We start from the raw sequence: 27,459 nt of genomic DNA on the forward strand, positions 1-27,459 counted from the left end.
TTTTTTTTTTCAGGCTTTACCAGTACAGAATGTAAAAAGTGACTTAAGTTATATAAAACATTTTTGAATAAGTACATTTTTTGTTGTTGATATTTAACAGGCACTTGTCAATGAGTTTTTTGGTGAATAGAAATGTGGGCACTTCATTTGAACACAAACAGACCTGGTCTACAAAACATATAGTGTTTACATTCCCATACTAATGTAGACAATGATTCACAAACCCTTACGTTAGCCTCTGTCCTCAGTGAAGACAAACAGCTTATAATGGCATAACAATGTTGTTTTCATAATTAATATGAACTGTGTGTTTCATAATCATAGACACATCAGAAACCTTAGTGGGGGGAATGAATCATGTCTACCTTATTTTCTTAAAAATGGCCTTTGGTATTGGTGGAAACATTTGCAGAAGGGCAACATGTTGAAAACAACAAACTACAGACAGAAACCTTGACCTGGTTATGAAGTCATACCCAAAGTGATCATATGAAATAGAAACATACAAACAAAAAAAAAGGTACACACACAATCAACTGTAAGAATGAGTAGATCATTTGAAATGCTTACGCTTAAATAAGATTTCCACAAACAAACAGAATACTCCCTAAATGAAGTGGAAACAGACGGCGTAGTGGTGATTACAACAAATCATTCAACAGTATCCCTCATAACACACGTACAAGTTATCATGATCCTTAAACTAGCATCTGGCTTTATAGATATGAATGTAGAGAGGTGGGCCTGGTCCAGAAACAACCACTCTAGCCCTAGACACTTGTGTAGATGTTAAAAGAACGTTTCCCCTTGGTGATATTTCACCACATGCTTACACCTATCCTGTCTTCTCACTGAGATCAACAAGTTCCTAGGGAGGGGGGGGGGGGCTGGGGGGAGGGGGGGGCTGGCCGGGACACTGGTTTTCAATGACTCTCCCTCAGCATAGGGGACAGGTAAGGCAAAAAAAGGTTGAAGAGAATAATGGAGCGAATACTATAAGAAAAAACGATCAGGTGTCTGTGGAGGAAAAAAAGGACAGACATCGCAGTGTGCATTAACATCCCAGACACCCTGTTTAGTGCCACCCCCTCCTCACTAACCAGGAGGGGAGGGCACTCCTGGTGCCACCCCCTTTTCTCATAGGACATTAAATAGTCAGCATCAGCTTCTTAAAACGTCAGTTAGTAGCGACGTTATGCCGTAGTAGCGTTTTGGTTTATCATATCTGTCCACCACTGTAACCTTGTTAATAACAGGAATGACTGACTCCCTCCGTCTCTGTGTCCCAATCGATCCCTAGACCCTACACCCTATGCACTTTCAGAGATCAGAGTAGATTTGATTGGTTTAAACAATATGGTGAAACTTCCACCTAGCCTATCAGAGGGCAAGGTGAAGCTACTGCCATATTGCTTGCACCGGTCAAATCTCAGATCTCCACAAGTCCATAGGGCGTAGGGTCTAGGGGTCCATTTGGGATGGTGCCAGAGATCCAGACGGTCTACCACTGCTCCCAGCTGAAGTCGTCTCCCCCGCCGAACACCAGGAAGAAGCCCAGGATGGTCAGGAAGATGACAGCGTTGCCAGCCATCACCAGGCCACAGGCCCCCCACTGGATCTGGAGGAGAACAGGGCCATGTTTATTAGGCACCAGACAGAATTAAAAGGGAAGGGACTTCCTGGACCTGTCCAATGACAAATGGCCTTTTACCCCCACCCCCGCAAAATTTTGCCAAACGTTTTTCTGTTGCGTGACGTTATGAACAAAACCTAGATACAGTCACTGGTTGTGCTCTGTCTTATCAATTTGATTTATTAGATGTTAACTACAGCTCTGCTAACAAGTAATATAGGTGTAGTGTTTTACCTTTATTTAACTAGGCAAGTCAGTTAAGAACAAATTCTTATTTACAATGGTGCCCTACACCGGCCAAACCCGGACGACGCTGGGCCAATTGTGCACGGCCCTATGGGACTCCCAATCACATCCGGTTGTGATACATCCTGGAATCAAACCAGGGTATGTAGTGATGCCTCTAGCAGTGCCTTAGACCGCTGCGCCACTCGGGAGCCACTTTCAGTTACCTTAGCTATTATTGGGTATCATCAGGACTCGTACCAGCATCTACCATTCACAACTACATTAATTCTAGGATCAGCTTTACCTACCCAAGTCATTATGACCATTATGAGCATCAACACTTAAACTGATCCTAAATCAGCTTATAATGACATAAGCAACTAAAGTGACACATGACAGTCATTGGCCATTGACAATATCAGGCAGGACTCACTAATGCAACCCGGGCCAGTATGATGGGAAGCCCGAACGCAGACACCACAATGCCCGTAGTGAAGAAGCATGCCAGCTCTCTGCATGCGTTGCTGGCGGCGTCACTGTCATCACTGAGCCTTCTGGATATGAAGGTGGGGATAGGAGACAGTATGTAGAAGATGAGGACGAAGAGAGGCCAGTACACCCTGAGAAATCAATGAAAACAAAACCGGTTCAAATCAGTTGTGGTCATATTCATTTAATTAATCAGAGACGCAGAACATAACACCCCTTGCCGGTTTTGAACCTGGGTCACCCAGCCCATATGGAAACACACTAACCAATGCTCTGATAGGGTTAACCACCTTGGAGAAAATCAGGACACATTGCATCAGAGTTAGCTACACCACTAACTTCCATATGTGGTCCCATTTAACAAGTGTCTTCACAGATTTCAGAGGTAAAAAGGTGCAAAATACATACCCATACTGCTCCAATGCACAGCCCAACAGCAGGAAAGTCAAGCCAATAGCTCCACTGAAGGACAAGCCAACCAGCGCTATAGGACGACAGAAACAGAGATGGTGAGGCAGTTGTCACTTTTACAGACAGGGTTCTTACTGGCTATCCAGCAAAGATGGATCCTAGTCAGTAGTCTACTCACGCTAAGCAGCATGGATCCTAGTCAGTAGTCTACTCACGCTAAGCAGCCAAATGTCCCATCCAAATAAATACTCAAATACAACAACAAAAAAAAAAGTAGCATGCAACTTATAACAGTGTAATAAGGTATAACTAATAATAAGGTTCTGTCATCATGAACATAAATAAAAGGATAAATGGAATTTACACAATTAAGTTACATTTTGGTTGACCGTTTGCAGTGTGGATTGCCTTCACTGATAATGATATACACTACTGTTCAAAAGTTTGGGGTCACTTAGATATGTCCTTGTTTTTGAAAGAAAAGCTCATTTTGTCCATTAAAATAACATCAAATTGATTAGAAATACAGTGTTGGCATTTCCAACTACAATGGTCGTTAACAATGGCTGATTTTTAATGGAATATCTACATAGATGTACAGAGGCCCATTATCAGCAACCATCCCTCCTGTGTTCCAATGGCACGTTATGTTAGCTAATCCAAGTTTATCATTTTAAAAGGCTAATGGATCATTAGAAAACCCTTTTGCAATTATGTCAGCACAGCTGAAAACTGTTGTTCTGATTTAAAGAAGCAATAAAACTGGCCTTTAGACTAGTTGAGTATCTGGAGCATCAGCATGTGGGTTTGATTACAGGCTCAAAATGGCCAGAAACAAAGAACTTTCTTCTGAAACTCGTCAGTCTATTCTTGTTCTGAGAGATGAAGGCTATTCCATGCGAGAAATTTCCAAGAAACTGAAGATCTCGTATAACGCGGTGTACTACTCCCTTCACAGAACAGCTGGATCTAACCAGAATAGAAAGAGGAGTGGGAGGCCCCGGTGAACAACTGAGCTAGAGGACAAGTACATTAGTGTCTAGTTTGAGAGACAGACACCTCAAGTCCTCAAAATCTTCAATTTCCAGCTACAATAGTCATTTACAACATGAACAATGTCTACACTGTAATTCTGATCAATTTGATGTTATTTAAAAAAATGGGGAGGGAAAAAAAAAGTGCTTTTCTTTCAAAAACAAGGACATTTCTAAGTGACTCCAAACTATTGAACGGTAGTGAATTATATACTTTAATGTCCACATGAATAGACAAATACATAGAATCAATTGAGAATAACACCCCATCATACACCCCTTCCCACCCACAGAAAAAGTGAATATGTTCACGCCAGGCAAGGCTGTGACTAGGTGGCCACATGATGAAGCCATACAGGCCAGGCTCCAGTCTGTCAACGCCGTCTCCCCTGCTCTTACGCCTCGAACACACCGACAGCGTCACTGCCATCTCCCCTGCTCTTACACCTCGAACACACCGACAGCGTCACTGCCATCTCCCCTGCTCTTACACCTCGAACACACCGACAGCGTCACTGCCATCTCCCCTGCTCTTACACCTCGAACACACCGACAGCGTCACTGCCATCTCCCCTGCTCTTACACCTCGAACACACCGACACTGCCGTCTCCCCTGCTCTTACACCTCGAACACACCGTCACTGCCATCTCCCCTGCTCTTACACCTCGAACACACCGACAGCGTCACTGCCATCTCCCCTGCTCTTACGCCTCGAACACACCAACAGCGTCACTGCCGTCTCCCCTGCTCTTACACCTCGAACACACCGACAGCGTCACTGCCATCTCCCCTGCTCTTACACCTCGAACACACCGACAGCGTCACTGCCGTCTCCCCTGCTCTTACGCCTCGAACACACCGACAGCGTCACTGCCGTCTCCCCTGCTCTTACACCTCGAACACACCGACAGCGTCACTGCCATCTCCCCTGCTCTTACACCTCGAACACACCGACAGCGTCACTGCCATCTCCCCTGCTCTTACACCTCGAACACACCGACACCGACACTGCCATCTCCCCTGCTCTTACACCTCGAACACACCGACAGCGTCACTGCCATCTCCCCTGCTCTTACACCTCGAACACACCGACAGCGTCACTGCCATCTCCCCTGCTCTTACACCTCTAACACACCGACAGCGTCACTGCCATCTCCCCTGCTCTTACACCTCGAACACACCGACAGCGTCACTGCCATCTCCCCTGCTCTTACACCTCGAACACACCGACAGCGTCACTGCCGTCTCCCCTGCTCTTACACCTCGAACACACCGACACTGCCATCTCCCCTGCTCTTACACCTCGAACACACCGACAGCGTCACTGCCGTCTCCCCTGCTCTTACACCTCGAACACACCGACACTGCCGTCTCCCCTGCTCTTACACCTCTAACACACCGACACTGCCGTCTCCCCTGCTCTTACGCCTCGAACACACCGACACTGCCGTCTCCCCTGCTCTTACGCCTCGAACACACCGACACTGCCATCTCCCCTGCTCTTACACCTCTAACACACCGACACTGCCGTCTCCCCTGCTCTTACACCTCGAACACACCGACACTGCCATCTCCCCTGCTCTTACGCCTCGAACACACCGTCACTGCCGTCTCCCCTGCTCTTACGCCTCGAACACACCGACACTGCCATCTCCCCTGCTCTTACACCTCGAACACACCGACAGCGTCACTGCCATCTCCCCTGCTCTTACACCTCGAACACACCGACAGCGTCACTGCCATCTCCCCTGCTCTTACACCTCGAACACACCGACACTGCCGTCTCCCCTGCTCTTACACCTCGAACACACCGACAGCATCACTGCCGTCTCCCCTGCTCTTACACCTCGAACACACCGACACTGCCGTCTCCCCTGCTCTTACGCCTCGAACACACCGACACTGCCATCTCCCCTGCTCTTACACCTCGAACACACCGACAGCGTCACTGCCATCTCCCCTGCTCTTACGCCTCGAACACACCGACAGCGTCACTGCCATCTCCCCTGCTCTTACACCTCGAACACACCGACAGCGTCACTGCCATCTCCCCTGCTCTTACACCTCGAACACACCGACAGCGTCACTGCCATCTCCCCTGCTCTTACACCTCGAACACACCGACACTGCCGTCTCCCCTGCTCTTACACCTCGAACACACCGACAGCATCACTGCCGTCTCCCCTGCTCTTACACCTCGAACACACCGACACTGCCGTCTCCCCTGCTCTTACGCCTCGAACACACCGACACTGCCATCTCCCCTGCTCTTACACCTCGAACACACCGACAGCGTCACTGCCATCTCCCCTGCTCTTACGCCTCGAACACACCGACAGCGTCACTGCCATCTCCCCTGCTCTTACACCTCGAACACACCGACAGCGTCACTGCCATCTCCCCTGCTCTTACACCTCGAACACACCGACAGCGTCACTGCCATCTCCCCTGCTCTTACACCTCGAACACACTGACAGCGTCATAGCATTTTGATAAACCGGAACTACATTAATTTTCACTGGAACACTGCGTTTGACATTCAGCATTGCGTTGGAGAGGCAGTTGCTGTGCGTTCTGTGTAGTGCAGATGTTGTATCGTCGAATGTATGCGTCAAACTGTATGTGTAGACCGCTTGACAGAAATGGTAGCAGAAGGTGAATATTTAACTTCTGTTGCACACATCAAGAAGATGCTGCCTACTATTTCCCCAAGTGGTGCAGCGGTCTAAGGCACTGCATCTCAGTGCTGGAGGCATCACTACAAACCCCAGTTCGATTCCAGGCGGTATCACAACCGGCCGTGATTGGGCACAATTGGCCCAATGTTGTCCGGGTTAGGCCGTCATTGTAAACAATTTACAATAAAATCTTAACTGCCTTGCCTAGTTAAATAAAATCCAACTCTATGCGTAGACGACTTGAAAGAAACTGTAGGAGAAGGTGAATGTTGAACTTTTGCTGGATACATATCCTGATGATGCTGCGTGTTACTTTGCGTAAAAACACTGGTGTGTTCGAAGCATGACGCATAAATCCAACATATGCACAACACAGAACGCACTGCAACGCAATGCTGCAAGGCAAACGCAGCGTTCCATTTGAAATGAAATGTACTTCTGGTGTACAAAAATGGAAACACTGTCGGTGTGATCGAGATGTTTTTCGAACACACCGATAGCGTCATTGCGCAAAATAGCAAGCATCATCTTGATATGTATGCAACAAAAGTTCAACATTCACCTTCTGCTACCATTTCTATCAAGCCGCATACATTCGATAAATCAACGTATGCACCACAACGGCATCTGAGAGCAATACCGGAAGGAAAACGCAGCGTTTCAATGGAAATGTATGTAATTATGGTGTCGGTGTTTTCGAAGCAAGCCTGCATTTGTTGCGAACTCTCAAGTAGCCAAATAACTCGTACTTGAGTCGTAATTATAGGGAAATACACAAGCACATTGTATAATTATGTTATATTGCAATACTGCATAACACATTAACATGTCAATGTGACAGTGTACGCCACGGCAACGTATCATAACAAAGCAAAAGTTATGTGACACCATAACAAGGATCATGGATAGAACGGTTACATATTTTTTTAATTAACGTCAGATTTTACTTTTTGTAGCAGGTTTTGGGAATAGGGCTAAGGTTAGGAAAAGAGTAAAGGTTAGCTAAAATAAAAATCTACTTGTGACGTTAATTTGACAAAAGCTAGATCCCTTCTAGCCAAGACCCATAATAAGTGTTCGTAGCATACGTGGAATCGATACAATGTTGAACTTGGCTTGCCAGTGGCGGGGAGAAAACATTTATGGAAACAAGAGTTGTGTAGAGCAAGTATCAATCAATTTACCTTTAATACCCGCCATTGTCTTATGTCTGAAATTGTCAATTTCTCTTCTTTGTGCTTGGTTTGTTCGTAAACGACTTCCTACTTCCTCCTTCGAACTTTTTATTTGCACCAGCTGACTTTCTTAAAGGAGCCATTTGTTCTCTCTGCGTTTAGTCTACTTTTCCATTTCCACTGTATTTATATTATCACAATGTTAATATTGAGCTCAGCTACGGAATGTTCTTGACACCTACTGTGCAAAATATTCTTTGCTGTAAAATTGCTCCTGAATTGAAGTATTTCATCGTAACTAATTGAAATAGCCTGGTAGTAGTAGTACACGGGTTCATTCTGTTTCCGCTAGATCGGTTAACCAATAGACGTAGTTGGGCGTGGATTTTCGAAAGTCTTTTCGGGAATTGACACAACGCTTGCCTGGAAGACCCAAGACCGAGATTTGCAAACTTCATTACGCAGGACTGAACACCTTTATCAATGGTAAATGCCGAGAAAGTCATTATAATACAACATAATAAGTGTACATTGATTTTGAGGCACTCGTGAAATACAGCGTTGTTTTTCCAGAGATTCGTGGACGGCAATACATAGGTGAGTTTCATTATGAGTTGTTTCATCATGAGTTATGAGTTGTTTCATCGTGTACAGGTCAACTGTATACTGTAAAGGACTGTATGTTATGTATAATGACAGATACCTGTAAGAAATCGAACTTCTCTGAAATTAAAATGGATGGCCCTCCCTTCAACAATATATGTTTTACGTGACCCTCCCTGAACGCTTAAAAAAATAAAAAAATAAGTGATCCTCCCCTATACCCAAAATAACAATTAAAAACTAAAGTGGATAGCAGAGAACATGCCTACCCTACCGTTTAGCCTCACTCTTAGGGAGGACACGAGCCGTAGATGTGCCGTTTTAGTAACTGCTCTTATAAGCATTACATGGCAATGTAGTCATTTTGACAGTGCTGCAGGCCAGAAGGTTGTGGGTTCGAAGACCACCACTGACAAGATATCTTTTATAACAAAATTATTGATTTCATCTAGCATTTATTTGTGGGTCCCAGAAAAAAAAAAGCCTTTTATAAATGCATTTCATGCAATTCTAAGTTATCTTACATGACTGGAGGCAAGTAGTTATTTTTTTGTAATACTACACAAACGCGTGTGAGCGGAGCGGAACGAGGAGTCGTGCATTCATTATTTATACGCTCTACCCAGTGTATTTCGGTTTCTTTGACCAGGTTTCCATCCAACCTTTTATGTGAGTAAAGTACATGTCGGATAAAAAAAAAAAGTAATGACAAGCCTTATGGAAACATAACATTTCCCGGTAAACTTTCCGAATGTCGTTCAACACAAAACACTCTAGACAAGGTTGCATCTTTTTGTGCCGGTAAAATGAATTATGCCAGACATGTAGTTGGAAACGTTATTCTTATGCGCAAATAATGATATAATAACCAACATATCGAAGTGAACTTGGAGTCATGCGTTGACATGTTGTGTGGTCCTCCCACTTTGACTGCTCAGGAAAGCATACAGTTTATTAGGTAGGTAGATTAACTTTACAGGGTGTTAAAGGCGATGAGCTTGATGCTCTTTTCCAATAAATATCGAGGGTCTTATTCTTGTGACGTGATAATCGATGCTTGGCTGCCGTTTGACAAATAAAAATAATATTGCTGTTTTGTCCATGATAATAATCTTATCATGTAGACTATGCGTGCGCTCTAGCCAACAACACACATATAGCGATGTTGGCTAGAGCGCTCTGTGCCGTGCTAATAAGTGGTCCCCTATATAATTGTTTTTGTGAGAACCGTAAGTAGAGGTGTTTCAATGGAAACCTATTTAACTTGTATTTTTTTATTCGGTACATGGTAATTTAACCACAAAAGGTATTTACTACGTCATCACGTGCAGTCTTTTTTCTGCAACAAATCAATTTGATGGAAACGTCTCAGGTGGGGAAATGCGCATATTGTTTTTATGCGGATTTTAGAATATTCACATGAAAATCTCGCCAATTGGATGGAAACCTAGCTATTATCACTATTATTTTTTATTTTTTTAAGGCATATTCTGTTGGATTTAATAGCCTACCCAAACACAAGTAATGCGCAGAAGTGTTGAGTATCTAGGTTTCCATCCAATTGGTGACAGATTTTCATGAAAATAATCTACAATCCACATAAGTAAAATATGCGCATTTTCCCACTAGAGATGTGTTTACTAGAGATGTGTTTACTAGAGATGTGTTTCCATCAAATAACTTTTGCGGTTAAATTCCCATGTACTGAATAAAACATTGTTTCATGGGTTTCCTTCGAATTTTCAACTCTACTGATGGTTTTGTCACTAAATGTTTAGCGTTATATAGGGACTGTGCCCCCTCTGGTATTGGCAAGTGAGCTGTTGCCAACAGCTCGCGAGTATAGCCTACACATTGAGATTACTATGGACAAAAGAGCGAGATTATTTTAATTTGTCAAATGGCAGCCAAGCATCAATCATCATGTCACCAGAATAAGACTCTCGATATTTATTGGAAAGGGGAATCAAGCTCATCACCTTGCACTTTCACCACCCTGTGAAGTTCATCATTAATTTAATCTTTAGCCGAATAAATTGTACGCTTTCCCGAGTGGTGGTGGGAGCACCACAACATATTTTCACGTGACTACAAGTTTACGTCTAGATGATGGTTATTATATCAATATTTGCGCATAAAAGCGTTTCCACCGCAGTGGCATGTATTCATGGATTCCAAGGGAAGCCAGGCATCCTCAAATATTTGACCAATGAACAAAATTATCATTATTTTATTTATCTTTCGTCTCTGTGTTTTCATAATTGTCTGTCAATTCGCAAGTGGCTGAATCTCACTGGAGAAATCATCCGATTGAGGGAAACAGCGCCCCTCTGTCTCTGTATGTGTAGCCCATGTGTCTGATGCTGTCTGGAACAAAAGAGTATGACATGTTACCGCCGTAGCATTTGATTGACTGATGCCAGCAAGTATTTGGCCTCCTCCCTTGATCATTTTTTTAAAATAAAACAATTAGCCAATCAGCATTGCACTGAGCTCAACTGTGGGTTGTCCTGGTGCAGCAAAATGCCTCTCAAGGGAGGCCAGTTTGGATTTGTCTTGACAGTGCCCCGTGCACAAAGCGAAGTCCATACAGGAATGGTTTGTTGAGATCGGTGTGGAAGAACTTGACTGGACTGCACAGAGCCCTGAACTCAACCTCATAGAACACCTTTGGGATGAATTGGAACGCCGACTGTGAGCCAGGCCTAATTGTTCAATATCAGTGCCCGACTTCACCAATGCTTTTGTGGCTGAATGGAAGCAAGTCCCCGCAACAATGTTCCGACATCAAGTGGAAAGCCTACCAAGAAGAGTGTGGGGGAGAGGGGTACCAACTCCATTTTAACAAAGGGTGTACCAACTCCATATTAATGCCCATGATTTTAGAATGAGATGTTCAACGAGCAGGTGTCCACATACTTTTGGTCATGTAATGTATTAAAGCCACATAGTAACCTACTTCTTCACCCTCTCAACATTCACATTATCTCATTCAGTGAAGCAGGGCAATGGAAGTGGGCAGGCAACTGTTGGTAAAGATGAGGATGAAGAGGAAGGGCGAGTTCACCTCAGTTCCTGTAATGGTGCAGGGCCTCGAGGTCCATCTCTACCTGGAAGACTCTCCCCAGCTGGAGTTTCTCCGGGGTTGTTACACTGCTGAGGAGCTGTGTACAAAGGCAGCCAAGAAGTGCGGTGAGTCTGAGTCACATTAGTGTTGGCACATACACTGAGTGTACAGAACATTAGGAACACCTGCTCTTTCCAACTTGACACAACTGTAGGAAGTAGTCAACATGGGCCAGCATCACTGTGGAACGCTTTCGACACCTTGCAGAGTCCATGCCCCAACGAATTGAGGCTGTTCTGAGGGCAAAAGGGGGGGATGCAACTCAATATTAAGAAGGTGTTCCTATTGTTGGTTAAACTGTGTATGTTTCCCCGACTCTGTTCTCTCTCTCGCACATGCGCGCGCACACACACACACACACACTATTACTTGGTGCCCCATCTCAGTTTTTTCTACTCTGTTTTGTATCCTTCTTTTCAGAGTAGAACATTCAGCAGGATATTTTCACTCGGACCGTGTTCTCGAGAAATTCCAAAAGTCTTCCTTCTCCCTCCTGACTTATTTGAATGTTTGTCATGGATCATAAATATGACATCATGGATCATGAATATGACATCATGGATCATGAATATGACATCATGGATCATGAATATGACATTGTCATATAGTACCTGGGTGGTTCTTGTTGAGGGAAATCATGTCTCTTTTTTTAGGCATTTCCCCTCTTTGCTGCAATTTGTTTGCCCTGTATGATGAGGTCAGGAAAATCTGGTTCCCTCCGAATCACACCTTCAAGGAAAGCAGCCGCTTAAAGCTCCACTATCGCATGAGGTAAGCATTAGGATAAGCTACTCCTCAGTTTGTCACAACTATTGAAGAGGGACCATTTTAGGATACAGCAGCTACTTGGTCTGTAAATTCAACAAACTTGTTGAGTTAAAACCATTTCTTTCTTACAAAACGTTCATACTGACAGTGAAATACCTTTTTTTTTAAAGATAACCATGATCTCTTTATTCAGGTTCTACTTCACCAACTGGCATGGTGCGAATGAGAGTGTGCCACGTGTTTGCAGACACGCCCTCAAGAGAAAGAACAGCAATGAACCAGAGGGTAACCCTCTCCTTGACACTGCCTCACTGAAGTATCTGTTTGCCCAGGTATCCTCTCACACTCAGAACACATTTTCACACAGTTTATATACTCAAATGGAGAGCTCTAGCATACACAATCATATATCTTGAATCATGTGTTTGTGCGTTTTGATTTTCCCAGGGTCAGCATGACTTCCTGAAGGGGTGGGCCGCAGTGCGTAACCCTCAGAATGAAGAGGAGGTCCACTATATTGAGAATGAGTGCCTGGGGATGGCAGTGTTGTCTATCTCACACCATGCCCTGGACAACAACATCGTCATCCCTGGTGTAGCGGGGCAAATCAGGTAACCAGTCACAATTCCAGAGGCTCAAAATTAAACCGTTTACCATCTTTCTTAATACACAACCATTTACGCTCATGCACTCACACACACACACACCCCCGACTCACACACGACTCCTTCCGTCCCACCCAGCTATAAGAAATATATCCCAGATAGAGTGAACCAAATCATCAGGCAGCGCAACTTCCTGACCCGACTCCGTATCTCCCGGGTGTTCCAGGACTTCCTCAGCGAGTTCAGCAACAAGACAGTGCAGAGTGACAACGTCAGCACCCACGACATCAAGGTCAAATACCTAGCTACATTGGAAACTCTGACCTGTGGGTTCGGCTGTGAGGTGTGTAGCAAGATGTACTACAGTACCCATAATGCTCTGTGCAACCGTGTTTACAGACACAAAAATTGTGCTGGGCCAAAGACAGAACCAGGTGGTACTTCGATAGTCTGTCTAAGGTCTGTGTAAAGAAGTTCCTGAAGCTAACAAAATGGTGTCCTGTCTCATCAATACAAGGAGTACGAGCCCAAAGTGCTCCGTGTGACGGACAGCGAAGGGGAGATCCAAGGAACACCCACTTCCTGTAACCAGGGTCAGCCCAGCCAGTACCAAGTCCTTGTGTCTGGAAATACAGGGATCAAGTGGCGGAGGAAGCTACAGAATGTGACAGTGAGTATATTATTTTGGCACTTATAATGTGTAAATTATGGCACACCTTGTATCTATCTGTATTGTATGTATTACTTATTAGTCACATGCTGAATACAACAGGTATGTGAGTGAGTAGCCATTTGACTAAATGTTCAGGAGTCTTATGGCTTGGGGGTAGAAGCTGTTTAGAAGCCTCTTGGACCTAGATGTGGCACTCTGGTACTGCTTACCCTGTGGTAGCAGAGAGAACAGTCTATGACTAGGGTGGCTGGAGTCTTTGACAATTATTAGGGCCTTCCTCTGACACCGCCTGGTATAGAGGTCCTGGATGGCAGGAAGCTTGGCCCCAGTGATGTACTGGGCCATTCGCACTACCCTCTGTAGGTCCTTGCGGTCGAAGGCCGAGCAGTTGCCATACAAGGCAGTGATGCAACCAGTCAGGATTCTCTCGATGGTGCAGCTGTAGAACCTTTTGAGGATCTGAGGACCCATGCCAAATCTTGTCAGTTTCCTGAGGGGAATAGGTTTTGTTGTGCCCTCTTCATGACTGTCTTGGTGTACTTGGACCATTCACGTTTGTTGGTGATGACCAGGGAACTTGAAGGTCTCAACCTGCTCCACTGCAGCCCCGTCGATGGGAAATGGCTTTGTACTCGGTCCTCTTTTTCCTGTAGTCCACGATCATCGTCTGGTATTTTGTTTATCAAGAGATAAAAAAAAATGTCATGTTCATCTATTTCTCAGAATGCATGGACTGCCAAAGAGAAGAAAAAATCCCTAAAGCACAAAACCAACATCAACCTGACGAACGAACCACCTCAAGGCGTTTCGAACGACTGGAAAACCTTCTCCGATTTCCATGAGATCACACACATCAACATCAAGGGCTCCGCAGTCACTGTCCACAAGCAGGACAACAAAAATATGGTAGAGTTCCATTGCTTTACATTACGCCGGTGTATTCTCTTCGTGCCCACTGTTACGTTGGACATTCACCTTCTTCGTTTGTTGTCACTTTATTTCTACCACAGGAACTGGGCCTGGGTTTCCACGCAGAGGCGTTGTCTTTTGCCGCCCTTATTGATGGATACTTCCGTCTGACGGTGGACGCACATCACTTCCTGTGTACAGACGTGGCCCCTCCCTCTGTGGTGCGGAACCTGCAGGAAGGCTGTCATGGGCCAATCAGGTGAGTTTAAATATCCCCATTCAGTTGTCATTGGATAGAGAACATGTAAATATTAGTACCATGCAAAAATGTAGTACTTCTATAGTCAAATTTGTTTGATTTATACAGATATTGATATAAAAATACTTCTATACTAGTGTAGAACTGAATTGATCCAACCCTTTTGGCCCCTCCCCTTCCAGCATGGACTACACCTCCCACAAACTGCGTCAGGAGGGCGAGGAGGAGGGCATGTACGTCCTGCGCTGGAGCTGCATCAACTATGACCACATCCTCCTGACTGTCACAGGCAACGAGGTACAGCACCACAAACACCACCTGCCTCACCCACAGTCATGTATACAACGACTCTCATTTTTAAGACAATCGCACATTTATTTATTTTGAAAACAGGTCTATCTTGTTAGTGACCATAATTTGCCTGAACTGAATTGTGATAATTCGTTGCTGTATGAATTCCTGTGTTAATAAATGGACTGATGTATTGCTCTCTAACCTCTTTCTCCTCTTGGCTGCTGTAGGTGGACCTGACCAATAGTCGTTTGTACCGTAGCTTTAAGATCGAGGTGGGGCCGGAGGGCTACAGCCTGAATGGTACGGACCTGAGGCAGCCCTCCCTCAGGGAGCTGATGGAACAGCTGAGGGGCCAGACTCTCAGTACAGACAGAGGCTTCTTCCAGCTCCGCAAGGCCTGCCCTCCCCAGCCCAGAGGTATGGTATGATACCCTGTCCATGGCACCTAATGCCTTACCATAGTCCTGCCCTCCCCAGCCCAGAGGTATGGTACGATTCCCTGTCCATGGCACCTAATGCCTTACCATAGTCCTGCCCTCCCCAGCCCAGAGGTATGGTATGATACCCTGTCCATGGCACCTAATGCCTTACCATAGTCTTGCCCTCCCCAGCCCAGAGGTATGGTACGATTCCCTGTCCATGGCACCTAATGCCTTACCATAGTCCTGTCCAGAGGTTTGTTATGATACCCTGCCCCAAAACTATCATCACAGCAATTCATTCCTTACCATACAGGCATTGGTACATTATACCATACAATACACCAGGGGGCCTCATTTATAAACATCACGTACACACAAAATATGCCCCAAAACATGCGTGCGCCAATTTCCACGCAAAAGGTGGCTTTTATAAAAAACTGAACTTGACTTGAATGTGCCTTTCCTCCCGCTAACTTTAGACCATGTAGTTGATGTATTGTAAGAAGGCAAAAGTAGCCATGTAGGCCAGTAGCCATGTAGGCCAGTAGCCATGTAGGCCAGTAGCCATGTAGGCCAGTAGCCATGTAGCCATGTAGCCATGTAGGCCAGTAGCCATGTAGGCCAGTAGCCATGTAGGCCAGTAGGCCAGTAGCCATGTAGGCCAGTAGCCATGTAGGCCAGTAGCCATGTAGCCCTGTAGCCTTGTATCCCAGTAGCCTTGTAGCCTTGTGCAAATGGAGAATATAATGACACTCATGAAATCATGCAATCATTTGCCATTTAGTGAGAAGAGCGAAAATCTATTTAGGCCTATGTTATCTCTACATTCTAAAATAATTAGAAAACAGGCATATATATTTCCTATGATTAATTTAATTTCCATGATCATTTCAGAATACATTCTTCGCCATTTCTGATTGGTATGGTTTCATACTGGTGAAATAGCCTATAGGCCTACAACTAGTGAAGATCCAATCCGCAGCGCAGTTTCTACAGTACAACAGATGGTTCACCTTTTCCTATTGACGTTTGTAGGTTACGTTTGAATACGGTAATGTTAATATTTAATTCAGAAACATAATACGCTACTCTGAGTGGACAAAACATTAAGAACGCCTGCTCTTTCCCTGACAGGCTGACCAGGTGAATCCAGGTGAAAGCTATGATCGCTAATTGATGTCACCTGTTAAATCCACTTCAATCAGTGTAGATGAAGAGGAAGAGACAGGTTAAAGAAGGATTTTTAAGTCTTGAGACAATTGAGACATGGTTTGTTAATGTGTGCCATTCAGAGGGTGAATGGGCAAGATGAGATTTAAGTGCCTTTGAACAGGGTATGGTAGTAGGTGCCAGGCACACTGGTTTGAGAGTGTCAAGAACTGCAACGCTGCTGGAGTTTTCACACTCAACAGTTCCCAGTGTGTATCAAGAACGGTCCACCACCCATAGGACATGCAGCCAACTTGCCACAACTGTGGAAAGCATTGGCGTTAAAATGGGCCAGCATCCCTGTGGAACGCTTTCAACACCTTATAGTCCATGCCCTGACAAATTGAGGCTGTTCTGAGGGCAAAACGGGTGCAACTCAATATTAGGAAGGTGTACCTAATGTTTTGTACACTCGGTGTATATCATAACCATTGCAGAATAAATTCCTCACCTTTTCTGCCCATGATGAGTTCATATTCCCTGAGTAGCCATACAACAAGTTACCATGCACATCTCTCATTTAATTGGGCCTAGTAGATAGGCTATTATAATTTAATCCGGCAGGGAATGTGGTTTATAACATACAGTAGAATTGAACATGGAAGTGTGTAGGTTACCACTTTAAGTAGGGCTACTGTAGTTTTCATCAGAGTAGATCAATGTTTCAGAATTCGCGGGCAGTGCAGCATATTTAGGTTCCAGAAAATTAAACTGTTCAAACGATCCGTTTACAGGTCCACAACAAATTGTAGTTGTTTTTTCTTTCAGAAACGGTCAGATACAACAAATGTCACTACAAAAGAAAACATTCTGCCAACACCTCCAAAGACATTTGATCCAGTTCGCCATTTACTAGGCCTAATTCCAACACCTCCAAAGACATTTGATCCAGTTCACCATTTACTAGGCCTAATTCCAACACCTCCAAAGACATTTGATCCTGTTCGCCATTTACTAGGCCTAATTCCAACACTTCCAAAGACATTTAATCCAGTTCGCCATTTACTAGGCCTAATTCCAACACTTCCAAAGACATTTAATCCAGTTTGCCATTTACTAGGCCTAATTCCAACACTTCCAAAGACATTTGATCCAGTTCGCCATTTACTAGGCCTAATTCCAACACTTCCAAAGACATTTGATCCAGTTCGCCATTTACTAGGCCTAATTCCAACACTTCCAAAGACATTTGATCCAGTTCGCCATTTACTAGGCCTAATTCCAACACTTCCAAAGACATTTGATCCAGTTCGCCATTTACTAGGCCTAATTCCAACACTTCCAAAGACATTTGATCCAGTTCACCATTTACTAGGCCTAATTCCAACACTTCCAAAGTATACAGCAAATAAGGCTGTTATTGTCACCATAAAAGGTGAATGATGGAGTTATAATGCCGGTTCACACGCGCTCAGTTTTACGACCGGGCGGATTTATAATGTGAAAAAGGCGTATGTACAGAGCCTTCAGAAAGTATTCACAGCCCTTTACTTTCCCCCATGTTGTCGCGTTACAGCATGAATTTAAAATGTCACTGATCTACACACAATACCCCATCATGTCAAAGTGGAATTTTGTTTGTAAAAATTTTTACTCATAAAAAAATTCTAACCTGAAAAGTATTCAACCCCTTTGTTATTGCAAGCCTAAATAAGTTCAAGAGTCTCAACGTCAACAGTGAAGTGAAGATGCGACTCCGGGATGCTGGCCTTCTAGGCAGAGTTCATCTGTCCAGTGTCTGTGTTCTTTTGCCCATCTTAATCTTTTATTTTTATTGGCCAGTCTGAAATATGGCTTTTTCTTTGCAACTCTGCCTAGAAGGCCTGCATCCCGGAGTCGCCTCTTCACTGTTGACGTTGAGACTGGTGTTTTGCGGGTACTATTTAATGAAGCTGCCAGTTGAGGACTTGTGAGGCATCTGTTTCTCAAACTAGACACTCTAATATGTACTTGTCCTCTTGCTCAGTTGTGCACCGGGGCCTCCCACTCCTCTTTCTATTCTGGTTAGAGACAGTTTGCTCTGTTCTGTAAAGGGAGTAGTACTAAGCCTTGTATGAGATCTTCAGTTTCTTGGCAATTTTTCGCATGGAATAGCCTTTATTTCTCAGAACAAGTATAGACTGACGAGTTTCAGAAGAAAGGTCTTTGTTTCTGGCCATTTTGAGTCTGTAATCGAATCCACAAATGCTGATGCTCCAGATACTCAACTAGTCTAAAGAAGGCCAGTTTTATTGCTTCTTTAATGAGCACAACAGTTTTCAGCTGTGCTAACATAATTGCAAAAGGGTTTTCTAATGATCAATTAGCCTTTTAAAATGATCAACTTGGAATAGCTAACACAAGGTGCCATTGGATGGTTGCTGATAATGGGCCTATGTAGATATTCCATGAAAAAATCTGTCGTTTTGGTAGTCATTTACAGCATTAACTATGTTTACACTGTATTTCTGATCAATTTGATGTTATTTTAATGGACCCAAAATGTGCTTTTCTTTCAAAAACAAGGACATTTCTAAGTGACCCAGAACTCTGAATGGTAGTGTATTTATTGTCATGTTGATTTCAAGCTGTAACACAACAAAATGTGGAATAAGTCAAGGGGTATGAATACTTTCTGAAGGCTCTGTATGACGAGTGCCAAGTTTATAAATCTCTATCTTTGTGCGTGCGCTGTCTTTTCAGAAATGGTGCACGCGGATATTTAGTGTTACATTTACACACCGGTTAGAAATGAGGCCCCTGAGCTGGATGAGTTCTTCTGTTCATACCAATATCAAACAGGAAATGTTGCTCAGTAACCGTGGTTTTCTCTGTTACCTCATCTCCCTTTAGAGGGATGTGTTTGGCGTGTCTTTTGTTTCCTATTTCAGTTTCCTATTTCAGCGTGGTTTTTCGTTTTCTTTAGAAATCTCTAACCTTCTGTTCGTGACAAAGAGAGAGGCGGAGCCGACACACCCCATACAGAGTCAACTCATCTTCCACAGGATCCACAAAGAGGACATTTTGCAGGTGTGTGTGCTTGTGTGTGTATGCATTGGGGTCCCGAGTGGCGCAGCGGTCTAGGGCACCACAGACCCTGGTTCGATTCCAGGCTGCATCACAACCAGCCATGATTGGGAGTCTCATAGGGCGGCACACAATTGGCCCAGTGCCATCTGGGTTAGTGTTTGGACGGGATAGGCCAGTTAAATATGTTTTTAAATAAAACATGTATTCATGTGTGTTTTCATGCTAGGCTGTGTACAGTATGTTTGTGTGCACAGGATGCCCTACACTGGCAATGCTACCTTTTTCATTCATTTGTTTGACATCAACAGTTTTGCTTTTCTGTCATTAACCAGGTCTATGTCTCCCATATGTCTATCTAGGAGGAGCACTTGGGCTGTGGCACCAGAACTAACATCTATGCTGGCAAACTGAAGATAAAGTGTGAGGAAGAGAAGGATGTATGGGGTTCCCAAACCCACCACCAGGTCAAAGTGGTCCTGAAAATGCTGCGGTCCCAACACAGGGACATCTCTATGGTGAGAACACGCGCGTGCACACCCTCACATGTTCTGTATAAATATAAGGGGCTTTATAAATATATTTGATTGACATTCACACAGTGGTGTAAAGTACTTAAGTATACATGTTTTTTTAAAGTACTACTTAAGTTGTATTTTGGGGTATTTGTTCTTTACTCTTTATATTTTTGACAAATTTGACTTTTACTACATTCTTAAAGACAATCTCTACCTTTTACTCCTGTACATTTTCTCTGACACACAAAAGTACTTGTTCCATTTCGAATGCTTAGGCAGCACAGCAGTATGTTCCAATTCACGCACTTATCAATATAACGCGTTGTCATCCCTACTGCCTCGGATCTGGCAGACTCACTAAACACATTATGTCTGAGTGTTGGAGTGTTGGAGTGTTGGAGTGTTGGAGTGTCTGAGTGTCTGAGTGTCTGAGTGTCTGAGTGTCTGAGTGTCTGAGTGTCTGAGTGTCTGAGTGTCTCCCTGTCTGACCAGAAATAAAAAGAAAATGGTGCCATCTGGTTTACTTAATATAAGGAATTTGATGTATAGAATTTACTTTAACTTTTTACTCAAGTATGACAATTGAATACTTTTTCCACCACTGTAGATTTTAAAACCAGATACTTTTAGACTTTTACTTAAGTAGTATTTTACTAGCAACGGTAAGCAAAATGTGTTAATTTGAAGGAATGAAACAGTTGGATGAACATACTCTAAACTTTTAGAAATGTTTAAATCCAACAGATTTTGATTGAATTATAGGACATAAAACATTTTACTGGCACAGACAAATAAACATTAACATAAAGGGGTGGAACAACCTCCAAAACTTCCTCTGTCTAGGCCTACCTGCACTCACCTGCACTGTCTAGACTGACTCAGCAGGATTATAGCTAAGATTAAAAATCAACAGGTTAGATTACACCTATTTATATATCACTATAATCTGAGTGTTCACGTACGAAAGTTGCTTTCATTTCAGCACATCGAAATTTGTTAACATTTCAACTGTGTAAAAAAAATAAAAAGATATTCCCGGTAAAATTAACACCTATCAAAAATAAAGTGCTCTTTCTCCTGATGTAAGTGTGGAGACGATGCGTTAAATCCCAGGCTTTAGCGTTCTTATAAATGCAATGCAAAGACAGTATATTCCGTTGAGTCCATTTCAGCCATTACCGGGGTGTGTTTGACAGGCATTTGTGGTCTGTGCCGTTTAAGATGAGGGAGGGAGATTTAAAAATAAATAAAAATAATGATCATGACCTTATTTCTATTACAAAATATTGGATGACTGTCTTTCATATTCCATTCACCCTGTTCAATGTAACAGCGATAGGTTTAGGATTACATGATACTCACATGTTCTTTGGCTACAACCTAGCCTATGAATGAACGATTACAACGTAGGTGCACACAGGTCGAGAGAAACATTTGAGGTGACAGACAGTGACACATTCAATACATTGTTGCACACTGTTGTCTGCATCTAGCTGATATATAGGGTTTAATCATTAGTCCAACAGTTGCAAACAAACGTTTCTATTGGAAAAATTCAGATATATTTATCCCTGTTTGCTTCCATTTAAGACATATTTTTTTTTAAACAGAATCGGCTTTAATGAATACACCCGCTGAACACATTTTACTTTCATAGCAGCCACGTTGTATTCCTTCTCGCATCTACGCGGTCTCCTCTCAACTTTTTCCTTCGCTTATGGACTTCAATGCACAACACATCAGCTGTATGTGGCCAGGTGAAAAAACCTTTCCAAGCCAAACCATGTCATAACCACTACACACAGCCTACATCGTTGTCACCATATTAGCTAACGTCATAGTCAACATAGCTAATAGAACTAACACGTTAGTAAACCCGCTACAATCATGCGTTAACATTACAGTGTACAGTCAGTAAGCAGTTTAGAACTTACACCGGGGGGCCCAGTGGCAATACATTTTTTTAAAACCAAAAGCTTACCTTGACTTGGAAGAGTTCCAGTGTTGTGTTGGATAGTCATAGCCAGCTAGCTAACATAGTATCCCTTTGTTTGAGCAGGCTAAACTAGCTAAGTAAAACTGGAAAAAATTACTCTCTCTCTCTCGCTTCTCCTTCATTTTGGAATAAATTAATTAGTTAAACTGTTCAAATATTGTCTTTCTCTCTCTGAGTCAACTGCTCACCACATGTTATGCACTGCAGTGCTAGCTAGCTGTAGTTTATGCATTCAGTACTAGATTAATTATTTTGATCCTTTGATTGGATTGACAACATGTCAATTCATGCTGCAAAATCTCTGATAGGTTGGGGGACATCCTCCAGATGTTGTCATAATTACTGTATTGACATCAATGTACCCAGAGGAGGACGAAAGCTAGCTGTCCTCCAGCTACACCATGGTGCAACCCTACAGAGTGCTGTTGAGGCTACTGTAGACCTTCATTGCAAAATAGTGTGTTTTAATCAATTAAAACACACTATTATTTGGTGATTGCTTTTAGAATGATTTTATCAACAAACAAAAAAATACCTTTTTTTAAATGTTTAAAAATATGAAATTCACTGAGGAGTATGGTCCTCCCCTTCCTCCGAGGAGCCTCCACTGCTGACAGGTCTTTACAAACATTTCCTCGGTTGTAGCATTACCTGGAAAAAACTTCAAGCACAAGCAAGAGTATGAAAGAGTCTCAGGAGTAAAATCAATCCATCGAGATTTAAATGACAAATGACCCTCAACCACAGGAAAAAGATAGAGGGCTGGCCATGCGCATTGCTAATTTTACTGGGCTTTACTTTTACTAAGGTATCTTTTACTTTTAGTCAAGTACAATTGACAATTGAGTACTTGTTCCACCACTGCACACATTTCCTTCCTCCATTACCTGTCTGACTTTGTGACCACTTTATTTGACCTTTTGACTTTGATCTTTTACGACGGACCTCTTTCCGTCAGGCTTTCTTTGACCTTTTACCCCTGAGCTCTTTCCGTCAGGCTTTCTTTGAGACGGTCAGTATGATGCATCAGGTGTCCCACCAACACATCGCTCTGCTGCATGGTGTCTGTGTTCGCAACCAGGACAGTAAGTCGCCCTTCCTTCCACCATTCCTCTTGTCTTCATTCTTTTTTCTTTTTTTAACCCCCTTTTCTCCCAAATGTTTGTGGTATCCAATTGTTAGTAATTACTATATTGTCTCATCGCTACAACTCCCGTACAGGCTCGGGAGAGACGAAGGTCGAAAGCCATGCGTCCTCCGAAACACAACCCAACCAAGCCGCACTGCTTTAACACGGCGCGCCTCCAACCCGGAAGCCAGCCGCACCAATGTGTCGGAGGAAACACCGTTCACCTGGCTACCTTGGTTAGCGTGCACTGCACCCGACCCGCCACAGGAGTCGCTGGTGCGCGATGAGACAAGGATATCCCTACTGGCCAAACCCTCCCTAACCCGGACAACGCTAGGCCAATTGTGTGTCGCCCCACGGACCTCCCAGTCACGGCCGGCTGCGACAGAGCCTGGGCGCGAACCCAGAGTTTTTGGTGGCACTGCTAGCCCTGCGATGCATTGCCCTAGACCACTGCGCCACCTGGGAGGCCTTTATCTTCATTCTTAAACTGACACTCAGCGATATGCCACAAGCCGCAGGATGAACCTAAGTTATTGTAGATGATTGTGATGCTAGACTATGTACTCGCAACAGAGTATCTGCTACAACGTGATAAGTTCTTAGATACTGCTGTATGCAGTATCTTCGCTGAAGTCCTAGATGTAATGACATAGTGTCTACATTTGCAATATGCCATATGTTGCGGAAAATACTTCATATCTCTGACAGTTAAAAAAAAATATATAGAAATTTGCTAGTGCTTTTACATCTGAAAATGGGCTAGACTTTTTTGGGGACCTCAACCTGTGTGTGGTCCCTGTTCAGATATCATTGTGGAGGAGCATGTGAAGCTGGGTCCTCTGGATGTGTTCATGAAGGGGTGTCGTCTTCAACTCAGCACTTCCTGGAAATTCCAGGTGGCCAAACAACTGGCCAGCGTCCTCAGCTACCTGGTGAGAAACCATCAATCAACCCTGATTCACACTATAGGGCCAAGCCTAGCTGTACTGGGACGGCCTGCTTACGCATCCACCATAGTTAATGGAACTGTGCTGGAAAGGACAATGTGCAAGGAAAATATCAGAGCCAGTCCAGTATGGTTCACGTTGGCCCTATAGTATAAAACAGGCATAAAAATGTGCCATGATAACATTACAGTCTGTATTCTTACCAGAATGTAAGCATCTGGGAACTTGGTGCCAACCCGGAGTAGACAGTAGTTTGTTAAAACTTGAACAGATGCAGTCAAATATATTGACACCTTTGCTCTTTTACAATGGAGTACAATGTTCTGTTTTTTTCTTTACAAAACTGGCTGAATGGCTATTTTTACCACGTAGGCACCTGCAACTTACCACAGGTAAAATTCATTATACATTGAACAAAAATCATTGCTTCCAACCAAATTTTGAATAATTTAGTCCAGGCCATTTTTGACTTTCAAGATCTTAATTTCAGTTATAAATGTTTTTTCCTTCTTAGTCCTGTGCCGTTGTCAATCAAACAAATGCATTTTTTTTTATATCAACTTATTTGAAAAGAAATCATGCGAAGGTGGCTATATATTTGTCTGTATATGTCAGTGGAGGCTGTTGTGGGGAGGACAGCTCGTAATAATAGCTGGAACGGAGAAAATGGAAACCATGTGTTGGATGTATTTGGTACCATTCCACTCCAGCCATTACCACGAGCCCGTCCTCCCCAACTCAGGTGCCACCAACCTCCTGTGGTATACGTCTATATGGCTGTGGACCTGACCCTTCCCTGTATTTCCCTCTCAGGAGGATAAGAAGCTGGTCCATGGTTATGTGTCTGCTAAGAATATCCTAGTGGAGCGGGATGGCCTGGAGGGAGAGACTGGGCCCTTCATCAAACTCAGTAGCCCTGGGGTCCCCATCTCCGCACTCAACAGACAAGGTAGGTGTGTGTGTGAGAGAGAGTTTGTGTGAGAGAGAGTTTGTGTGTGTCTAGCTGATGAGGCTGTGTTGTATTACAGAGTGTGTGGAGAGGATCCCGTGGATCGCCCCAGAGTGTGTGAGGGACAGCCAGGTCCCGAGTGTTGCGGTGGATAAGTGGGGCTTCGGCACCACGCTGTGGGAGATCTGCTATGATGGAGAGGCTCCTCTCAAAGACAAGAAACTCATAGAGGTACACACACTTCCCCTCACAACACAACAGAATTACTAACATGCAGCGAACAACGCGATCTCTCCTTCACAACACAACAGATTTACTAACATATAGCGAACAACATGATCTCTCCCCCACAACACAACAGAATTACTAACATATAGCGAACAACACGATCTCTCCCTCACAACCACCCACTAGACTGCCCATACAAAACATGAATGTATCCCTTATTTACCCAGGTGATATCTCTCTTTCAGAGGGGAGGTCTTTCTGGTGTTATTTCATTGAATACACCTGTTGTTATATACCCAAAGTCTTGGTCCCTGATCTGTCGCCTATCTTTCTCTCTGTGAGCAGAAGGAGATGTTCTACTCGGCCCAGTGTTCCCTGGTGACCCCAGACTGCCCTCAGCTGGGTGAGCTGATCACCAAATGCATGACCTACGACCCCAAGAGGAGGCCCTTCTTCAGGGCCATAGTCAGGGACCTCACCGGGGTGGCTGAGCAGAGTAAGAGGACAAAGAGGACTCAACTTCCCTGTTTCTCTGTCACCTCCCCTCTGTTTCTCTCTGTCACCTCCCCTCTGTTTCTCTCTGTCACCTCCCCTCTGTTTCTCTCTGTCACCTCCCCTCTGTTTCTCTCTGTCACCTCCCCTCTGTTTCTCTCTGTCACCTCCCCTCTGTTTCTCTCTGTCACCTCCCCTCTGTTTCTCTCTGTCACCTCCCCTCTGTTTCTCTCTGTCACCGCCCCTCTTTTTCTCTCTGTCACCGCCCCTCTGTTTCCCTCTGTTTCTCTCTGTCACCGCCCCTCTGTTTCTCTCTGTCACCGCCCCTCTGTTTCTCTCTGTCACCGCCCCTCTGTTTCTCTCTGTCACCGCCCCTCTGTTTCTCTCTGTCACCGCCCCTCTGTTTCTCTCTGTCACCGCCCCTCTGTTTCTCTCTGACCTTCACTCTTGTCATTGTCATCTTCTGTCGGTCATGCTCTCTCAAATGCATGTGAAAATGTGTGTGTGTGTGTGCAAGTGCCTGTGTTTATATTATAGGCAATGTCTGAGTATAAGTAGTATAGCCCTGCCTCTGTGGCCCCTCCTCCAGACCCAGCTCTGCCTCCTGGTAGGGTGCCCATCCAGGAAGTGGACCCCACCGTGTTTGAAACCAGGTTCCTCAGGAAAATCAAAGACCTGGGTGAGGTAGGGAGACTCCTAATACTTAGACTTTTGGGGTGCATGTCCACATTAAAGGGGCAATCTGTGATTGGTACAATACATTCATTGTTGGACTTTTGAATTCTAGCCAATGATTGTTGAAGAATATCACTTCTAAATGTCTCATGAGCTTAGTTCAATTGTCTTACCCAATCAGAACCCAGAATATAAATATACATTTTTAATTTAAATATAAATATAATGGGGCTTTGTTTTATGAATCAGTTTGTTCCCCTGTAATGTGATGATTGTGGTATGTAACAGTGTGTGTGGGGTGTGGATATAAACTGTACCTGTATGGCTTTCATCAATATGGTTCACGATGTCTGTGGCTTTATTCTTTAAAGTGTGTGTGTGTGTGTACTATTCGCAGGGTCACTTTGGCAAGGTGGAGTTGTGTCAGTATGACCCCCGTGGGGACGGCCGGGGGCAGCTTGTGGCGGTCAAGTCTCTGAAGCCAGAGAGCAGAGGTCAGCTGTGGAGAGAGATAGACACCATGAGAGAACTCTACCACCACAACATTGTCAAATACAGAGGAGTGTGTAGCGAGGATGGTGAGGAGAGCTCTGCAGTCACACACACACACACACACACCTCATCCCAGTGACGGGGTTTGTGTTAACACTGTGTTTCTCTGTCTAGGTGGGAGAACCACTAAGCTGATCATGGAGTACCTGCCAGCGGGGAGCCTGAAGGACTACCTGCCCTGGAGGAAACACCAGACTGACCTAAGGAGACTCCTCCACTACGCCCTCCAGATCTGCCAGGTGTAGTAGTATGGAGCTTCATTAATACCCCCAAAATGAATGACATTTTAATTTCATCCTGTTAATCCCACCCTATTAGGTGTTTACTGCAGTTTGTGATGATGGAAAGAGTTGGACAGAATTTAAACCATTGCACTCCTTTAAATGCACTTTCTTTTACTTGGTAACTGTTGCCTAGTACCAAATGGAATGTTGTGGTAAATGTTT

At 44.1% G+C, this 27,459-nt stretch overlaps 2 protein-coding genes across 4 annotated transcripts in view; one reads left to right on the plus strand and one right to left on the minus strand.

The window, feature by feature from the left end:
• On the minus strand, positions 1–7,994 carry LOC110509036 (leptin receptor gene-related protein). The gene is made up of 4 exons (XM_021589978.2): positions 7,659–7,994; positions 2,759–2,834; positions 2,295–2,481; positions 1–1,618 (listed from the first exon to the last, which is right to left on the minus strand). The coding sequence occupies exons 1-4, from the start codon at positions 7,672–7,674 to the stop codon at positions 1,502–1,504; spliced, it is 396 nt and encodes a 131-aa protein (XP_021445653.1). The 5' UTR covers positions 7,675–7,994; the 3' UTR covers positions 1–1,501.
• The window catches only part of LOC110509035 (tyrosine-protein kinase JAK1), a 25,759-nt gene continuing 6,280 nt past the window's right edge, over positions 7,981–27,459 (plus strand). The window contains exons 1-22 of one of the 3 annotated variants that reach the window (XM_036966729.1): positions 8,055–8,135; positions 8,223–8,246; positions 11,249–11,444; positions 12,033–12,150; positions 12,341–12,479; positions 12,595–12,758; positions 12,891–13,095; positions 13,270–13,422; positions 14,149–14,331; positions 14,436–14,593; positions 14,776–14,890; positions 15,115–15,304; positions 19,424–19,527; positions 19,887–20,042; positions 23,036–23,123; positions 23,975–24,102; positions 24,931–25,066; positions 25,146–25,297; positions 25,640–25,790; positions 26,376–26,470; positions 26,859–27,039; positions 27,128–27,252. In XM_036966729.1, the coding sequence (XP_036822624.1) occupies positions 11,261–11,444; positions 12,033–12,150; positions 12,341–12,479; positions 12,595–12,758; positions 12,891–13,095; positions 13,270–13,422; positions 14,149–14,331; positions 14,436–14,593; positions 14,776–14,890; positions 15,115–15,304; positions 19,424–19,527; positions 19,887–20,042; positions 23,036–23,123; positions 23,975–24,102; positions 24,931–25,066; positions 25,146–25,297; positions 25,640–25,790; positions 26,376–26,470; positions 26,859–27,039; positions 27,128–27,252 (2,925 nt within the window). In that variant the 5' untranslated portion in view covers positions 8,055–8,135; positions 8,223–8,246; positions 11,249–11,260. Of the gene's footprint in view, positions 8,247–11,248; positions 11,445–12,032; positions 12,151–12,340; positions 12,480–12,594; positions 12,759–12,890; positions 13,096–13,269; positions 13,423–14,148; positions 14,332–14,435; positions 14,594–14,775; positions 14,891–15,114; positions 15,305–19,423; positions 19,528–19,886; positions 20,043–23,035; positions 23,124–23,974; positions 24,103–24,930; positions 25,067–25,145; positions 25,298–25,639; positions 25,791–26,375; positions 26,471–26,858; positions 27,040–27,127; positions 27,253–27,459 lie in introns of all 3 variants that reach the window. The other 2 variants (XM_036966731.1, XM_036966730.1) reach the window with 2 other exon arrangements.

This window comes from Oncorhynchus mykiss, chromosome 28, assembly GCF_013265735.2.
Source record: "Oncorhynchus mykiss isolate Arlee chromosome 28, USDA_OmykA_1.1, whole genome shotgun sequence".
Taxonomy (NCBI): Eukaryota; Metazoa; Chordata; class Actinopteri; order Salmoniformes; family Salmonidae; genus Oncorhynchus; species Oncorhynchus mykiss.